The sequence below is a fragment of the Puntigrus tetrazona genome, chromosome 18 (assembly GCF_018831695.1).
Source record: "Puntigrus tetrazona isolate hp1 chromosome 18, ASM1883169v1, whole genome shotgun sequence".
Taxonomy (NCBI): Eukaryota; Metazoa; Chordata; class Actinopteri; order Cypriniformes; family Cyprinidae; genus Puntigrus; species Puntigrus tetrazona.
Genome location: NC_056716.1, coordinates 4,001,140 through 4,017,309, shown reverse-complemented (window position 1 = coordinate 4,017,309; position 16,170 = coordinate 4,001,140). Strand labels below are relative to the sequence as shown.

General features: G+C 36.5%; 3 protein-coding genes across 3 annotated transcripts; 1 reads left to right on the top strand and 2 right to left on the bottom strand.

Moving 5' to 3' along the window:
- The first annotated feature begins 294 nt into the window (after positions 1-294).
- arpin (actin related protein 2/3 complex inhibitor) lies at positions 295-2,564 on the top strand. Its single transcript, XM_043216711.1, has 6 exons — positions 295-427; positions 749-824; positions 1,209-1,341; positions 1,582-1,788; positions 1,864-2,027; positions 2,228-2,564. Exons 1-6 carry the CDS (start codon positions 339-341, stop codon positions 2,234-2,236), a joined length of 678 nt encoding a protein of 225 aa, XP_043072646.1. The 5' UTR covers positions 295-338; the 3' UTR covers positions 2,237-2,564.
- Positions 2,565-2,768: 204 nt separating this feature from the next.
- On the bottom strand, positions 2,769-9,835 carry anpepa (alanyl (membrane) aminopeptidase a). Its single transcript, XM_043216712.1, has 21 exons — positions 9,206-9,835; positions 9,141-9,167; positions 8,454-8,593; positions 8,175-8,314; positions 7,959-8,079; positions 7,399-7,553; positions 6,975-7,082; positions 6,674-6,817; positions 6,474-6,539; positions 6,261-6,326; positions 6,048-6,181; positions 5,811-5,893; positions 5,585-5,718; positions 5,214-5,269; positions 4,978-5,125; positions 4,811-4,899; positions 4,586-4,690; positions 4,320-4,487; positions 4,091-4,231; positions 3,656-3,737; positions 2,769-3,535 (listed from the first exon to the last, which is right to left on the bottom strand). The coding sequence occupies exons 1-21, from the start codon at positions 9,772-9,774 to the stop codon at positions 3,386-3,388; spliced, it is 2,826 nt and encodes a 941-aa protein (XP_043072647.1). The 5' UTR covers positions 9,775-9,835; the 3' UTR covers positions 2,769-3,385.
- Positions 9,836-11,740: 1,905 nt separating this feature from the next.
- On the bottom strand, positions 11,741-14,354 carry si:dkey-12e7.1 (uncharacterized protein LOC557553 homolog). The gene is made up of 2 exons (XM_043216751.1): positions 13,649-14,354; positions 11,741-13,108 (listed from the first exon to the last, which is right to left on the bottom strand). The coding sequence occupies exon 2, from the start codon at positions 13,032-13,034 to the stop codon at positions 11,910-11,912; it is 1,125 nt and encodes a 374-aa protein (XP_043072686.1). The 5' UTR covers positions 13,035-13,108; positions 13,649-14,354; the 3' UTR covers positions 11,741-11,909.
- Positions 14,355-16,170: the final 1,816 nt, after the last annotated feature.

Below are 16,170 nucleotides of genomic sequence, written 5' to 3'. Positions count from 1 at the left end.
CCAGGAGTAAATGCATGTTTATTGTGCATTTTGGGAATCAAAACAATTGAATAGGAATATAAATTATATCAGTATTTTTATGGAAATATTAGATATTCTCATGAAACACGCCTGGATGAAATATGTGGAAATAAACTCTCTCTCTCTCTCTATATATATATATATATATATATATATATATATATATATATATATATATATATATATATATATATATATATATATAAAACAATTACGAAGTATTCCACATTTCCCTGCATTTCATATGGATCGAGATTTCATGATGACGTACCAGGAAGTAGCAAAGCTTCCGACGAAATCCAAATCATCGGCAGAAGATGAGTCGCATTTATGACAACACTGCGTTATTAAACAAACCTGTCCATAATGAGAAAATCTCTACGTGGGATCCATTAGTTCACCAGAGGTAATACTTTAAAGCGTATGCATGGTTTTCGCACAAGTCGACATAGCCTAGTTTACTTCTCCATAGTATCCCCTTCAATATTCCATAGTCTCAAAAGTCATAGCTATTAATTAAATAAAATCACATTAAAGGAAGTACATTGATATGTGATCTACTTCACACAGTGAACCGTTCAGAACAGTTCGTCAAGTTTTGAATGTGACACGTTTTTACTAGTTTTACAGCGGTCCTGGCGTAATGGCTGCCGTGCTACTTTTTTTTAAACTATAATTTTCTTCTTGGCTCTCGCATTGTATTTTCTTTATCATTTTCACTTTGCAGTGGTCATGGTGTCATTTTAGAGGGGGCGGTCCTGGATATGTCGCGCCATGTCATAACAGATGAGAACAACAGAAAGGTTAGAGATCCTAACTCTCCTCCATTAAGAAACACAAGTTGTTTACTGGAATCATGGCTTTCACTAATTTACACTAATTTATCCTTCCAGGGTCGGGGTCAGTAAAATGACATGACATAAAAACGATACGCTGTTCTTGTTGAACTTTCTTATAAAAAATGCACCACCGAAAAGAAACTCAGCTTTGCAGTCACAGACATAAATGACATTTTTTTTTAATACAGTACATTAGAAATGTTTAAATGCATTTTATTAATGTAAAAAAAATTTGATCAGCACAGACAGAAAGATCGAGTATAGATATATTACTTTATTTTTATAAAAAGACAAATATCTTCATTAGCAATGTTTCCCATGGCACAGTTGCTTTTGTGTTAATTTCAGGAGCGCTACATTGTTTTGTACATCAAACCAAGCAGAATCCATCGCAGAAAATATGATTCCAAAGGAAACGAGATTGAACCCAATTTCAGTGATACCAGGAAAGTGAACACGGGATATCTGATGTCGTCCTTCAGTGAGTAACCATAAAGTGCATTTATTTAAATCTAAATCCAGTTGCTTTAGATATGGCAAGTTATTTGTTGTGCTTTTTTAACGTCAACCTGTTCTAACAGCGTTCAGCTGTACCATGCAATAGTAAAAACTTGAAACTAAATGCATGATTTGGTAAACGCTGTTTACTAATAATATCTTGATGTATCGAAGCAGACTATCGCATGCATTTTATGTTGGTTTGTGTGTATCAACCTTGCAGAAGTGGAGGCTAAGGGAGAAACAGATTGTCTAAATGAGCGCCAACTGAGTGACATTGTGAATAAAGACCAACTGCTCAAAGTAACAGCAAAACATTGTCCTAGTCGGGCTTTAGCATTCTGGATCTCAGAAGCAGAGATGGACAGAACAGAGCTTGAGACAGGCCAAGAAATCCGTCTTAAAACGAAAGGAGACGGGCCCTTTATTTGTAAGTACAATGCCGAAAATAGTATGTAGTTCTGTGTAAATCAAGGTGGCTACATTCGCTGTTTTGTCTGCCCAGTTTCCTTCGCCAAACTGGATGGTGGCACAGTGACGAAATGCAACTTTGCAGGAGACGAGAACGCTGGAGCATCGTGGACGGAGAAAATAATGGCTAACAAAGCAGATCAGGAACATCCAGGGAAGAGCGGCGGACAGGGCGAGGGAGTAGACGATGAAGAATGGGTAAGAGGTTTTGTGTTCGCTCTGACCCTATACAGTTTTAGTTTAGGAAATGGGTTTATCGTGAACACTTGTGTAATCTGTGTAACCATCTTCTATTATTGTATAATCAAGAGGTTTAAGACGAAGCGAAACTAAAGCAACGATCCAGGACAGGATTTGTTGGAGTAACATCTGTAACATCTCTTTTATGTTGTTTTCAGGATGACTGAATGACACCATTGAGCTTCAAGGATTGCATCGCAGTGCCTTATCTGTTCTCCAAATGTATATTTACGGCTGTGCCACAAAACAAAACCTTACAGTCAGTATTCATGTTGTCACATGAATGTATACAGCAAAATTCTCTTTTATGTATTATATTGTACTTAAGTGTTTTATATGTGTATTAAAGATATATCCTTAAGATCATTAAGCACTGTAAATTGAAAACAACTGTACTATGTCATATTTAGTGTGAAATGCAACAATATTAATATTTTAGCTGAGAGCCAATAAACTGAATTAAAAAAAAAATAAAATCAAATGTGTTAAATGCTACAATTGGATTTAGACATCATTTGTATGTACATTACAAAAGCAGATATTTCTTTTGAGATTTCCTCAAGATTACATAAATGCAGTGAAGGTTATCTGAATGTAAAACACGTACAGTGTATTTAAATATCTATATATTATGCTATCTTTGTCATAATATTAAGTACCTGTTGGAGTATGAATACAAAAAAATCCTTAAAAAAAACATTTATGTAAAAAGATTGCACTTTATTTAAAGATTTACATGTTTGACTACAATAAAAATATCAAGTATCATAAAAACACACATCATAACCCGTCATTTGGTTTTCAATCATTCACAGAGATCAAAATAATGGCTGTGATTCTATAAAATGGTAATATTTCAAAATATTAACATAGTATATTTTTAAGTTTTTTAATTAAACTATACAGATAAAAATAATGACATACTGTGCTCTTTTAAAATGTCCCTAGATGTGATTTCATCACTGTAAACAATACGTAGTCAGTAATATCAACTAAATTATAGTAAAGGCAATAAATTAAGTTGTCCTAAACATTCATTCTTGGCCTTTTCTATAATGTACACAATAGATTGGCGTTAACTTCTCAACATAGCGTAGAAAATGTGTTATGTAGCCATTTAAAAATTGCACGTTCTTTGTTCTTCCCTTCTAAAGCATAAATAATTTTCCAGTGAAAGTGGTCTTTTGTTGAAAACCATCTCAGAAACACAGGAGGGTGTTGCTTTCATTATGGAACGCCTTTACATCTGTTTTTGATTGTATTGGCTCCACCGAGCATACTCTGATTGTCCGGGCCTACAAAAACGAAAAAAAATCCTACAGCTCTCCAATGAACCAGTCCTTAACAATCTGCTTGTTTTCTTTCACCCAGTTAATATTGGCCTCTGTCCTTTCAATGACCTGCTCCAAAGCTTGAGCAGCAAGGGTCTGATTTTTCTCTTCCTGCTCCCTCTGAAACTGCTTCAGCTGTGTAGAAAGAATGTTTGCGTAAGATCACGTGGACACACAAATGCAGACGATGTCAACTGTTACGCTTTTACAGTAACTAGTAGAATGAAGGAGTAATAAAACTTCGGGTAAGATCACCTCTTCGAGTTCGACGGCTGTGGAGAATCTTTTTGTCACGGCGTCTAACAGACTGCCTAAAGTCATGGCTCCCGCTCCATACCTGCCCAGATGAGATGTTCGTTAGTCATGCGTCCATATATTTATGGTTTCTGAGCAACTGTGTGATAAAACCTTTAAGACAATTAGGACTATCGTTCGTTTATAGCTGAAGGCAGCCTTTGGACACTGAATTGCTCCTGATCTTTGATTCTTTTATGTAACTTTGGTGTTACAACTTCCTGATTGCTGTAGTTATTCCCTTCTGAATTTATGAGATTTACATTTCATAATTCATCGTTGGCTTCGAGTCAAAAACAACTAAACATCCTTGCGTCAGCACAATGAGTTATTTGATTTCATTTGCCTGTCTGGTTATCATACCGAATTGAAATGAATGTTAAAATCCTGACTTACTCTTGGGTCATGTAGGACCAGTGCCCACGGACAAAATCCCAAGCGAGGGGCTGGCCGGCGACATTTTTGGCGATGTAGTTTATAGTAGGGACCATATCCATCTTTCTTATCTTTGAAGGGTCAAGAGTGTACTGAAGATATCTGTGGTATTGCAAACGTCAATAGTGAGTATTAAGTAAACGAAATGGGCCACTGAGATAGCATATAAAGCTTATATCTCTGTACCGACCTGTTCAGCAGCCAGATTTCTTTGGTGCATGATAAAGCGTATCTTAGTTTGTCTTTCTCGGCAGGGACCGTGGCTCTTTGGTATTCCTTCCAAGCAAATTCCCAATCATACTCATCACCGGTAGCTATTGCACTGCAGTAGATTGCTTTCCTCAAATTCGGATGAATGCTAAATGTAAAAAGATCATTCAAGTCGATATAATTTATGTGCATCTTGTAGAACTGTAATCGATGGTAATATCATTTAAACCTGAATGCGCAACTCACTTATTTGTGCCATTTTTATAATCTTCGAATAGACTTCTAGCCATTTTTGTGCACTTAGTAAGGCCATTGCTGCAGGCTACTGAAATAGCATTTACCTGGTTATACCTGAACGGTAATAAAAACAATGACGATTGATAGATGTCCAACAAAATACATATATATATATATATATATATATATATATATATATATATATATATAAAGTAAGACAAAAATGCTGCTTACTGCTCAGTGTGTTTTTCAGGAATGGTCCCATTTATTGTGTACTCCTCAAAGTGGTCATATAGTGGTGTGATTAGATTGCGTATGTATTTCTAGACATAAAATTGTACAGTTAATGCTGAGTATGGTTATTTTCACTGTTATGTATATATTTGAGGAACTATGCTCACCGTTATTGGACCGTAGACCTCAGAGCGATCAAACATAAGGACTAAATGATCCAGGTTTTTCAGTGTTGACTCCCATGGAATATATTCAGTATCATTTACCAGGTACTTTGTTAGACTTAGTGCAATAGTGACGTTGAGGCGGTGAGCCCTATACGGAAACGATCAGTTAATATGCAGCAACGAATCACGGCAAGTCAAAAAATTCTTTAAAACTTGGTCAACTGAAAAAATCTAACCTTGCAATATTGAAAGCGTCATCAATTAACTGCCCTCGATTGATGACTGGAATGACCTAAAAACAGATTATTAAGATTTTAACTTATTTTAGCCGTTTTGATTGCCTCATTATTAATTACAAAACCTTCACTTAAGTATGTGAACACAGACAACAAGAGCAACCCAGAGCTTTCTGACCCTGCATAGACAGCAATGCAACTACCACTTTCAAGGTCCAGAAAGGTAATAAAAACGTCAGTGTGACATAAAAATGATAACTTTGTCCAACAATTTGACTGACATGGAAGAGAAGAAATAGTTAAACGAAGCAATTACGTCACATACAATATTTGATTCAAAAGGATACTAATATTTCTTTAAAGATACTTACGTGATGATTTCCTTCAAGTTGTATAAGAAGTTTATTCCAGTTTTTTTCATCGTAGTTGACGCGGAAAAAGCCAGTGCAGTTGACGTTTGCGAGAAGCCAGTCATTGTCTTGAAGTTGAAAGTGTGGCCTCCGGACTGTACAGAGGGATGCAGGAATGAACAGGAGGGTTAATCACAGCTGATTTTTATCATTTGACATTACGCTTTAATGGTTATTTGTTACATACCTGGACCTTTTACTTTCAGTATATCATTTTTCACTGTCAAATCTCTGGCCTTAATGTATCTGATGTGAACTTGCCATGCAATACTGTAAGGGAGAAAATGAACAATTGAATTAACCAATGAAAAACAGTTTGGCTGAGGAAGCTACTTAAGAGCTTTTTTTAATTGTAACTTGAATCCAGAGCCATGTTAAATAATTCAACAATATTATAAACAGCGATTTGACTCTTGAAACTCACTTATGGCCCTGTGTTTGCTTTAATAAAAAGTGTTCTTGAGTGGTCTCCCCCGTCTGGGTAATAATGGTGATTACTGGATACCCCACTTGCTCAATCCATGTGCTCATGAAGCCTTCCACGTCTTCTTTTGTCTCCTGATTATTGTGGAAAATATTTGTCAATATCTTACCATATCGTTTCAACTTAAAAATATAATATAGGTCTTTAATTTACCTCTTGCAAGCATTTCAAAAGATCTTTGTACACAGTGTTGTTGTTCTGAAACTTGGCAAGATACATCTAAAATGCATACAATTAGTAATAAGACTGTCAGTCCGGACCATACCTTAAAATCTTAAAACATATTCCTATACATATAACCATTTATTATGCTATGTAATAAATATGAATTATTATATATATTCATTTTCCCTTATTTTGGCTTACCTGGATTCCTTTCATAAATGCTTCCTCGGTCATGAATGTGGCCAGCATTCTCAACACCGCAGCACCCTAAAAAATGTTACAGATCTTGAAAATGTCTTATAATCCTAAATTATTGTTTTGTGAATTGTAACGTTGTGCAAAATTGTAACGTTTTTGCAAATTAGGTTAAGTATCAACATCGGAAATGTACTGGTGCCAACCTTGCTGTAGGTGATGTCATCAAAAAGCTCTGTGATCTGAGAGAAAGTCTGAACATCGTAATCCTGCAAGCTGAGAGGATGGGAAGAGTTTAAGGCATCCATTTGAAAGGCCGTCTGGGTTTCTCTGAGAACAATCAGATCTCTCTGAAAACACAAATGAATCATATCATCCGAGGAGGTCGGAGGATGCAGGTTTTACTCTAATTTATTTATGGTCATTGCAGAAGCAAGCAAATGGGAAAAAAAAAAGAATTCGCCAGGGTGTGTTGTTAAAATCCTTCTTAAATACACAAAAACATACTAAGTTCCAGCCTTCAGCTTCCACCCCAATGTATGACATGTATGTCGCAAATCCTTCATTCAGCCATAGCTCATTCCACCAGCGCATAGTAACAAGGTTTCCAAACCACTGAAATCAAACACAGGACATTTAAAGATGATTATGTTAAAGATTTATGGATTCCTAATTGCTAATGGGTGATCTAAAAAAAAATGTAAAAGGTAATGTTAATGGGAATGTTTATTTAGTCAAACTTCAATTTGTTAAACGGCAAATGTACTACTAATCAACACTATGGTAAGATCCAGGCAATGTACATACATTTATTAAGGTTCCAAATACTGAACAATGAGATTAATAATGACATTCACTAGAATATCTATCTTAATGTAAACTGTAGTCAGTGATGGATAATATATTCTCATGAATAAATGACTATGTTTACCTGATGTGCTAATTCATGAGCGATCAGAGCGGCCACTCGTTCTCGGTCAAACGTCGATGCTGTATATTTATCATATAGCAGACCTGACTCCTGATATGAAATGAAACCCCAGTTTTCCACTGCTCCTACACTGACGTCTGGCAAAGCGATCTGGTCTGTAATAAAAAAAAAAATTCTGCATGTGATCTTGTGAAACTTGAGTTTGAATGCTCTCGTTTTAGATTTAAAAAGATTTACTGACACTTTGTATTGTTCCAAACCTGCAATGCTTTTTTTTTTTCATTTGTGAAGCACAAAAGAAAATATTTTGAACAATGCATGTGTCCTTAAAATAAATAAGAGAGGGCTCCAATCCAAAACTTACAGTATATGGATGCAAAAAAAACAGATTCCCTTAAAAAAAAAAAAAGTCATACCAGTTCGGAACATTATGAGAACAAATTATTAATCTTTTTGGCTATAACTTTAATAAGTGTTAAACTTCATCCACATGTATTAATGCATGCAATTAAAATCATTCACACTGAAATAGTGAGTAAGGTTCTTTTCCACTGACTCACCTATTTTTTTTAGTAGGTATTTCGATCCAAATACCTTCTCATACAGACTCAGGATATTCCCTGTTGCTTCAAGTGCGTAGTCAACATAGCCAGCATTAATAGCATCACGCCGAGCATATGTCTAGGAAACAGATATTTATCATTTAAAGTGTTAAAAATAAATACATAAATAAGCAAGCACTTAAGTGGCTCAAATTAAAAAATAAAGAAACATACATTTATTTTTGTACCAGAAGATCTCGTTTTAAATTCAAAATCAGATACAGCAAAAGCCAAAGAATAAGTTGACATGACGGGGGTCTTTTCAAATGTAGTCACAATCCATTCTTCTCCATCTATTTCTGTCTGATGTGCATCTAATATTAAACCAAAAAAATAGAAGTTATGTACCGTAAACTGCTGCTCTGATTTGTATCGTTAGACAGGAGGACAAAATATTTATATGAAATCATGTTTAGTTATTATTAGAAGAGCGAGAAGTCTCTGGATCCTAACCTCCTATTTCATTGGACAGGGCAACAGTGTCAGGTTTGTGGATAATAGTAATATGAAACACAGCCTTCAGCGCTGGCTCGTCAAAGCACGGAAACACTTTCCTGGCGTTTGTGGGTTGCAGCAGACTGGTGGCGAGGAATCTGTTCATAAAGACATTTTTATGCAAAACATAAGTAAAAAAACGAGCAACAGTAATTCAATTCAAATGTTCCTGGATTTATGTTATCTGTCATAAAAACTAGTGAAGTGAGGATTTTATCGTTTTAGAGAAGAAATGAGCAGGACAAATCTCAAGAGGAAACCGTTTGTGGAGACATTTTTACGCAGAACAGTAGTAATTAAATTCGAGTGTTCTGGATTCGTGTTATATGTCATAACACATGAGATATCCATTTGTAAAAACAACAACGAAGTGATGAAGTGAGCAAAACAAATCTCTGAAGGGTTCTTACAAGTTTCTTGGACAAGATCCATGTTGAATATACAAAGAAAAACTTAATAAAATAAAATAAAAAATTAGTTTTGAAACCAAATACATGCAAATACATGAGATTTTGTCAGTCAAGTTCCTATGAATGTTTTTAAAAGCAACATTTGAAAGACATGTAAATAATAAAATATATATACTAGTTAATAAATATGTTCTTATTAAAAGCAACTAGGTTTCCTAATATTATGAGTCTTTACCTCTCCTGATCCTCATCTTCTCCTCCTCCTTCTCCTCCTTCTCCTCCTCTTCTTTGACTTTTAACTTCTCTGTGTACCGGCTCACATAAAACCCATCCAAGCCGTCAAAAAGTTCTCCTTCGAATTTGGTGAATATATCATAGGTTTCATTTCCAGACATTTTATCCTCGAGTTGGATCTCGAGGAAGTTGCTTTCATTGTGATGAATTTTATATCCATTCACTGACAATTTCTCGTTTGAATCCGATTTTCTCACTTCCAAGGTCGTCACATTTATGTCCTGAGCGTGAAGAAATATGCTCTTGGTGATTTCAGTGCACTTCACTCTTACAGTAGAGTTTCCAGTGAAAGCGAAGGATTGGTTTGTATAGTTGTTAGTGATCGCTGCGTAAAGGTACGGTTGAATGAAGACTTTGTAGCTCTCTGGAATCAAATTATCCGGAAGCCTGAGAGTCGGTGGAAGTCCTGTTGGAATAACTGTAGGTCTAGTTGGAGGCGGTGGGCTCACCGGAGGAAATGTATCTATTTGAATCTTGTAAATCACAGCCATCATCACTAAACCACAAACAGAAGAAACTGTGAGGATCCCGATGCTCACAACCAAGGCCTTGGACATGCAAGATCCTTTGGCCATTTCTGATCCTTCTGAGAAACCTCCGAGAACGAACCGAGCTAGGTGAACCTGCTCTGCTTTTTTAGACTCTGTACCCTCTCGCAGATCTTCACAGTATATATATTGCTGAAGGTGTCAAGCACCTATACCACGCCTAGAAGAGTGCATTTTGAGATTACACATTAACTAGCATAAGATGAGCCAGAAACAAACAAATACGATGGTATTTCACATGTACTGTGTCCTCTCGCACTTTGCCCCACATCTGGAATCACTTATAAAAAAGAAGAAGAACAACAATAAAAGAGAGCTTTGATGCTGAGAAAAGACACACATCAGATGTTAAAGTACATTTTTCTTAATCACCAGTCCTAAGTAGAGCAGCCCCAAGTCCTTGAGTCCCTAATGTTCTGCCAGAGACCTTCAGACCTCGGTGATGAGACATCCAGCTGTTTGGGACCTTCTCGCTGCCCAGAATCCTTTCCAGAATTCATTCACATTCAACATTCATTCACTGTTTTCTGAGACTTTTGTACTTCTATGTTAGTATTTCTTAGATAAGCACACACTTGTAGTGTTTTCTTTCTCAGTTTTCAAACTTTTTTAAAAGAAAAAAGTACTGTTTGGTCTTGGATTAAAATGTAATCAATGTTCTGTGGTATCTCATTTTTATATAAATAGACAGACTTTTAAATTGTTCACACTTTAAATTTAGGATTTAAAAAGACTTCTGTCCTTCTGTCCTTTAAAATCCAAATGACAACTGAGAATTATCTTATTATAGCATTATATGTTAACACCGATGGGAAGGAACCAAAAGTAACATCAGACCATTTTGTAGCACGAAGATTTGAATTAAAAAATGCATTTAATTTTACATTTAATTAAATGTAAAAATGTAATAAAATACGGCACACATATTATTTTGTAAAATCATATCAATTTATTGTAGCTGTTACAATTCCAGCCTGTACACACAATTCACTTATCACTGCACCACTGTGGCAAGACAAAAACACAACAAAAAGAAAGACAAGGGTGCCATCCTGTGGATGAGCTTGAGATATTGCATTCAAATCATATTTTCATCCTTTGGGATGTTTACTAGGAAATGCAGCATCAAAGAAAAAAAACGTATGTGCATGTGAAATAAATTAGACAACTGGTCTATTGGTTTGAGGCTAAAGGCAATATTTTCATTTCATAAAATCAAAGAACTCCACGAGTCACAAACATCATTGAAGGCACACTATGTCTTTAAGGTTTAAGTTAATGCTTAGCACAAATGCTGAGCATCTGATCTCAGTCAGTCTATGCTTCATTGGTCAGTTGATACCTCATAATGTCAAGAATGTCTTAGCTGTTCAAGTTTTACTCTCATTACTAAACTTAATCATCATTTTAATTATATTAACACATTTGCCACAAATACAAATAAACATGAAGATGCAGCACAATGCATATTTTCACTCGTGAAAATGCTTAAAGAAAAAAGAACAATCCTAGGCTTGATAAAAAATAAAATCTGTATACCAGAGTTTCCAGTTCATAAAAGAAAGATTAAAATTAAATTGCCATCAGAATTGTCTCAAATATAGATTATCAGGAATGTTACAACGTTTGGTCACAGAGAGCTCAAAACACTGAAATAAAAACTAGTTCAAGACAAAAATACACACAAAATAAAGGCAAAAAAACCCTCTTTTTTGACAGTTTCTACTGAAACACACAAGGACTGAAATGTTATAAGGAATTAAAGTTGTCAATGTTATCCACGCTCTATTGCAGCAATCCGCTTTATCCTCCTCTTTGCACAATAGAACAATTTTCCTGAATTCACCTAAGCCCCTAAAAAATGCACACACTTCAGTCTGAAACATAAACCCTCGTAGCACAACACTAGTCAAGACTCCTTTTAAGCATAATTGTATAATTAAGAATCTGGACATTATTTTGAACTTAATCCAATTATTTGCTGGCATGGGGGCTGACGTATGATTAAATTACAACTTGAAATATTTTTAATTACAGCGAATCAGCAGAAGTGCATTGTCCCATTATATTTTGGTCCTTCTAATTTTCCTACATTTTCTTCAGGATGTGGCTGTGTCCCTTTAGGCTCTTATGTGCGGCCTGTAATTGTTTAAGTCTCGACTTCACCAGAGCCAGCTGTCTAAATGCTGAAGACAGTAGCATGACTGCTGGAGGATTGACGTCAGCTCTCTGTAACTTTGCTCTTTCCAGTTGGGAAGGAGTCTTTCATTGTTAAGGGCCTGAAGTTTGGGCGTCCCTTCACGTAAGACCTGATACAAGCACGGCCATCGGCTCTGTATCCGTAGTCGAGTCCGGCGGTCCAGAGTAATGCCCCGAACGATCTTTTTCGCCCGCAGCTCTCGTAGCGCTGGGAGGTTGAGGCAGGAGAAGACCAGACCTCGACTCGGCGACACATCTAGGAACTCGAGCGAAAGAGATTCAAGGGTGTACGAGATTCCTAGATTTCGCAGCGGAACGAGAACGTGAAGCGTGAGGGATTTTAGATTAGGCAGCGATTTGGTCAGCGTCTGTAAAGTGTTCGGACTGACGCCTTTGAATACCCAGAAGTACTTCAATTCTAAGATGCGGAGGTGTTGAAACTGAGTGATCAGCGCAACTGATGTTTCGGACCAGTCGAAGTGCAGGCGCATTTTGGTAACCCTGGGACAGCTGTGGACGAGTCTGGCCAGGAGAATTTGAAAGTTATTAACCTGGTCCATCTTGGTGATATTGTCTTGGTGAGAACTAGAACTGGTGTGGACGCGAAGGTCAAGAGGTTCCAGCAGGGTAAACGTCCAGTTCAAGTCCAAATGACTGAGGTCCCGACAATGCACGTTCTCTAAAAGGTGCGACAGGAGCTCTCCCCATTTATTGCACTGGTCCCCTAAATCAAAACTGGCCTTCAGAGTGAGCAAACTAGCCCCACGGGATATAAGATGGTGAGTGTAATGGTGAACCCAAGACTTCCAGCGCTCAAACTCTCTGTTGGAAACGAGCAGACCCTCCTGGCCCAGATGAAATACCCCACGCCGGGAATAGTCTGCAACTCTCCAGAGTTTCCCAGAGCGCACCAAGCAGCTCCAGCTCGCACACACAAGGGCAGAGTTGCATTTGTCCACCTCACTGAGGAATGAGAGCACATGGAGCTGACATTCCACCGGCAGGGAGTTGAAAGGGAAGTAATCTTCATCAGCTTTAACCCTTCTCCTCGTATTAACAGGAACAAGGGCTCTCTTCCGTTGAGGCATGTTGTCAGTGCTGGATTAAATCTTTAAGATCATCCTTTTGTCTTGCTCTCTCAATGAGAAACTTTTGACTGCACCTTATGGAAAAACAGAATATAATTTAATACATGCAACTCAACAATACACATCATCTACAAGTTATGCGATTTATGCCGGAAAATTGCACTCTGACCGAATCAGATGACTCGAGAACCACTGTAATGGATACAATTAGATTAGTGAAGGAAATCTTGTTTTTAAAACCGGTTTTAAAACAAAATGTGTTTGTAATGTGCAACAAGACATATCTTCTCAACAGAAACAGTATAAAACAAATGCAGTATTTAAACATGTGTGCAAGTTCTTCAGCCTGCGATTTATATTCACAAGATCCGCTCTGAACGAATACCTCTACAGCTGTAACTGATTCAATTCGAGAAAGGATTCGTTCACACCGGGTTTGTGAACCGAATTAAGCATTTCCCCCCAATATTAAATGCAAATGTAATGTGTAACAGTACAAAGCATCTTATGCATAAAACTTATTCAGTAATAATACGTCTAGGTTAATCTGTGTGCAATTAATACATTTCTAACTTAGATTAATAAACCATATGGAAACACTTATGAGAACTTACCTTTAACATACTAGCAGATTTCTGAGATGTCAAGTGACTATTACAGGCAAATACACTGTAGCACTTTTGCTCGGAGAAATTAGTGGAAGAAATAAGGCGCGTTATGTTTTTCAAAACCAAAACACACAAACTTGCTAAGACAGTGCGTTAAGTTAGTAGCGCGTCGTTAGCTTGTCACCGCGGCCTGGCATCTTTTAGCGATAGCCGTGAAACATCTTCCGTTCTAAAGTTCGCTCAGTGAAATAATTTGACTCAAACAATCGTGATGGTCTGACCGAGCCCTTAATTCAAAAGCGCGTTTTAATTAGAGCGAATTAGTCAGCACTTTACAGCAAACTAAGCGGCTAAGCTGTGCTGAGAATCCCTGTGAGAGGCTGTTGTTGTTCTCGGCGAATGACATCATCAATGTGCGTGCTACGGCCCCCGGGTGTTTACGGCTGATCCGGGAACGGCTCTGCGGACGTAGTCCTGCTGCTAGTTTGAACGGGATTTAGTTTGAAAGAACTGATTCAAGGACAGCCTCAACGTGCTGTTTGATTTCTGCTGTCAGTAGTTCCGCGTCTAGCGGTAGAGGTATTATCGCATTTCTCCATTACTGCTAATGTATTAACATGATGTCTCACGCTGATCGATGGAAAAAATAAGGAAAAATCATTTCCAAAACGTTTTTTTACGGCGTGTAACGTCATGAGACGTCTGCACAGGCGCGGGTGATGGGAATTCCGAATCAATCCGGCGAATCGGTTCCTTCGAACATTTTCGATTCAGTCAACTGGTTTAAAGCGCCGTTTCAAACGTTTTTACGTCATCCCCTTTCCCCCAGCGTGTTATGAACTTTGCAGTAAAGTCACATGTTTGGCAAAGGCCTGTTTAATACGTGTGTAATGTCCCCACGTTCATTTCGGTGTAGCTATCACAACTCAAATGTCGCAAAAAGTCCCTTTCCTGTTTCTGGCTATTCTAAATTAATTTTAGTTGTTTAAAGCCACATCTATTTCGTAAGACTCTAATACAGTCTATACAATCAAATTACCAGTTGATATTTCTGATTTAACTTTTTAACAGTGACGGCAAATTACTCAAAAATGTAATGTATTACTCATTAGTTACTCCTTTCAAAAGTAATATTTTAGGCTAGTTTCTATCAACACTACTGGTTGCATTATTCTTCTTTCACGTTCCAGATAAGTTGCATATCTTCCCCATACATTATTTTTAAAATGTTACTTACAATATATTTCTGCCTCATCATTTGACTAAAATCCAGATTGTATCGCAGTCAGACGTTATTACAAACACTCAGTGGTGATTATTAGTAATGTTTAAGTAAAGATGTTGTATTAATCTCATTAACTGTCATGTATAGCTTGAAGTTGCTATTATTCTCTGTTATTCCCATACAATTATTCTATGATGTATTTTATCTAAAGAAATCGTGAGAAATGATGAAATCACTAAAAGTTCGTAAGAAAATGTTTTATTCTCCTTAATGCCACAACTCACACACTGGTGTCCAGATAATTTTTTTTTCCTCTTGACAAAAACAAAGTAATGGCAATATTTGCATCTGTTAAATGTAAGCTTTTTATATTCCATATACCTGCTTGCACTGCAGACTTCTTGTGCCTGTGCAAATTGTGAAAATTAAGAAAATCTAGGACTTATTGAATCATTTGACTTCAAAATAGTAGTGGCTGAGGTATCAAAAGTAAGGTAACTATATGATGGTAACTAATATTACTGCAAAAAGTAATATTATAAGTTACTGCTAAAAGTAATATTATTACTGTGACTAGTTACTGCCCAACAATGCTTTTCAATTGATTTGTGATATGAATTCGTATAAAGATCAAAATAAATAATGTATATAGAGCAACAACACTTATAACAAACTCATAACAAACACAGTATCAAAATATAGAGATTATAGCCTATTTTTTTTAAATACATACTTTTCTTCTTTTTTAAACAAATATTTGAAACCTATTTTTTAAATGGAAAGATCACACTTCAATCCACTTCATCTTGTGGATTACAGGAGTTATAATTATAATAATTTAAAATAATTATACATCTTATAATAACATATTATTTATGAATCTGTTCCAAATAACTAGGCTATTTTCTTTGTAACCTTAACACCTTAAATCAATCTTCTGATGCATGTAGGGCATGCATAAGCTTTTTTTCACGCATTTTTGTGTAAACTTCTTTTGTTATTTTGTCACTACTAAAAAGTTAGTGAGTATCTGCATAAAACAGATAGTTGGTGGAAAAGAAATACTTACATATTTCGGAAAAGTTTTCGATGCAAAACTATAATGAGAGATGTTTTACCAACACGTTTATAATAGCTTATTGATTAGGGTACCATTGCTCTATATGTGCGCACGACTTCCAAAAATAATTTGTTTTTCACCGTTTCGTATACCTGCGCACGTTATTGGATTTAGAAGTTGCTAGAAGAAAAGTTGAAACAGAAAAGTGTAAATTTGTGAGATGCGATTGTGCGGTGGGATGCT

Excerpts from the sequence above, each read along its gene's own strand:
- arpin (XM_043216711.1), top strand. The coding sequence starts at position 339 with ATGAGTCGCATTTATGACAACACTGCGTTATTAAACAAACCTGTCCAT. Across the intron at positions 825-1,208 it reads CAGATGAGAACAACAGAAAG|GAGCGCTACATTGTTTTGTA; the intron begins GTTAGAGATCCT and ends TGTTAATTTCAG. Across the intron at positions 1,342-1,581 it reads ATATCTGATGTCGTCCTTCA|AAGTGGAGGCTAAGGGAGAA; the intron begins GTGAGTAACCAT and ends TCAACCTTGCAG.
- anpepa (XM_043216712.1), bottom strand. The coding sequence starts at position 9,774 with ATGGCCAAAGGATCTTGCATGTCCAAGGCCTTGGTTGTGAGCATCGGG. Across the intron at positions 9,168-9,205 it reads GTGAGCCGGTACACAGAGAA|AGGAGGAGAAGATGAGGATC; the intron begins GTTAAAAGTCAA and ends AGGAGGAGAAGG. Across the intron at positions 8,315-8,453 it reads CCTGTCCAATGAAATAGGAG|ATGCACATCAGACAGAAATA; the intron begins GTTAGGATCCAG and ends GTTTAATATTAG.
- si:dkey-12e7.1 (XM_043216751.1), bottom strand. The coding sequence starts at position 13,034 with ATGCCTCAACGGAAGAGAGCCCTTGTTCCTGTTAATACGAGGAGAAGG.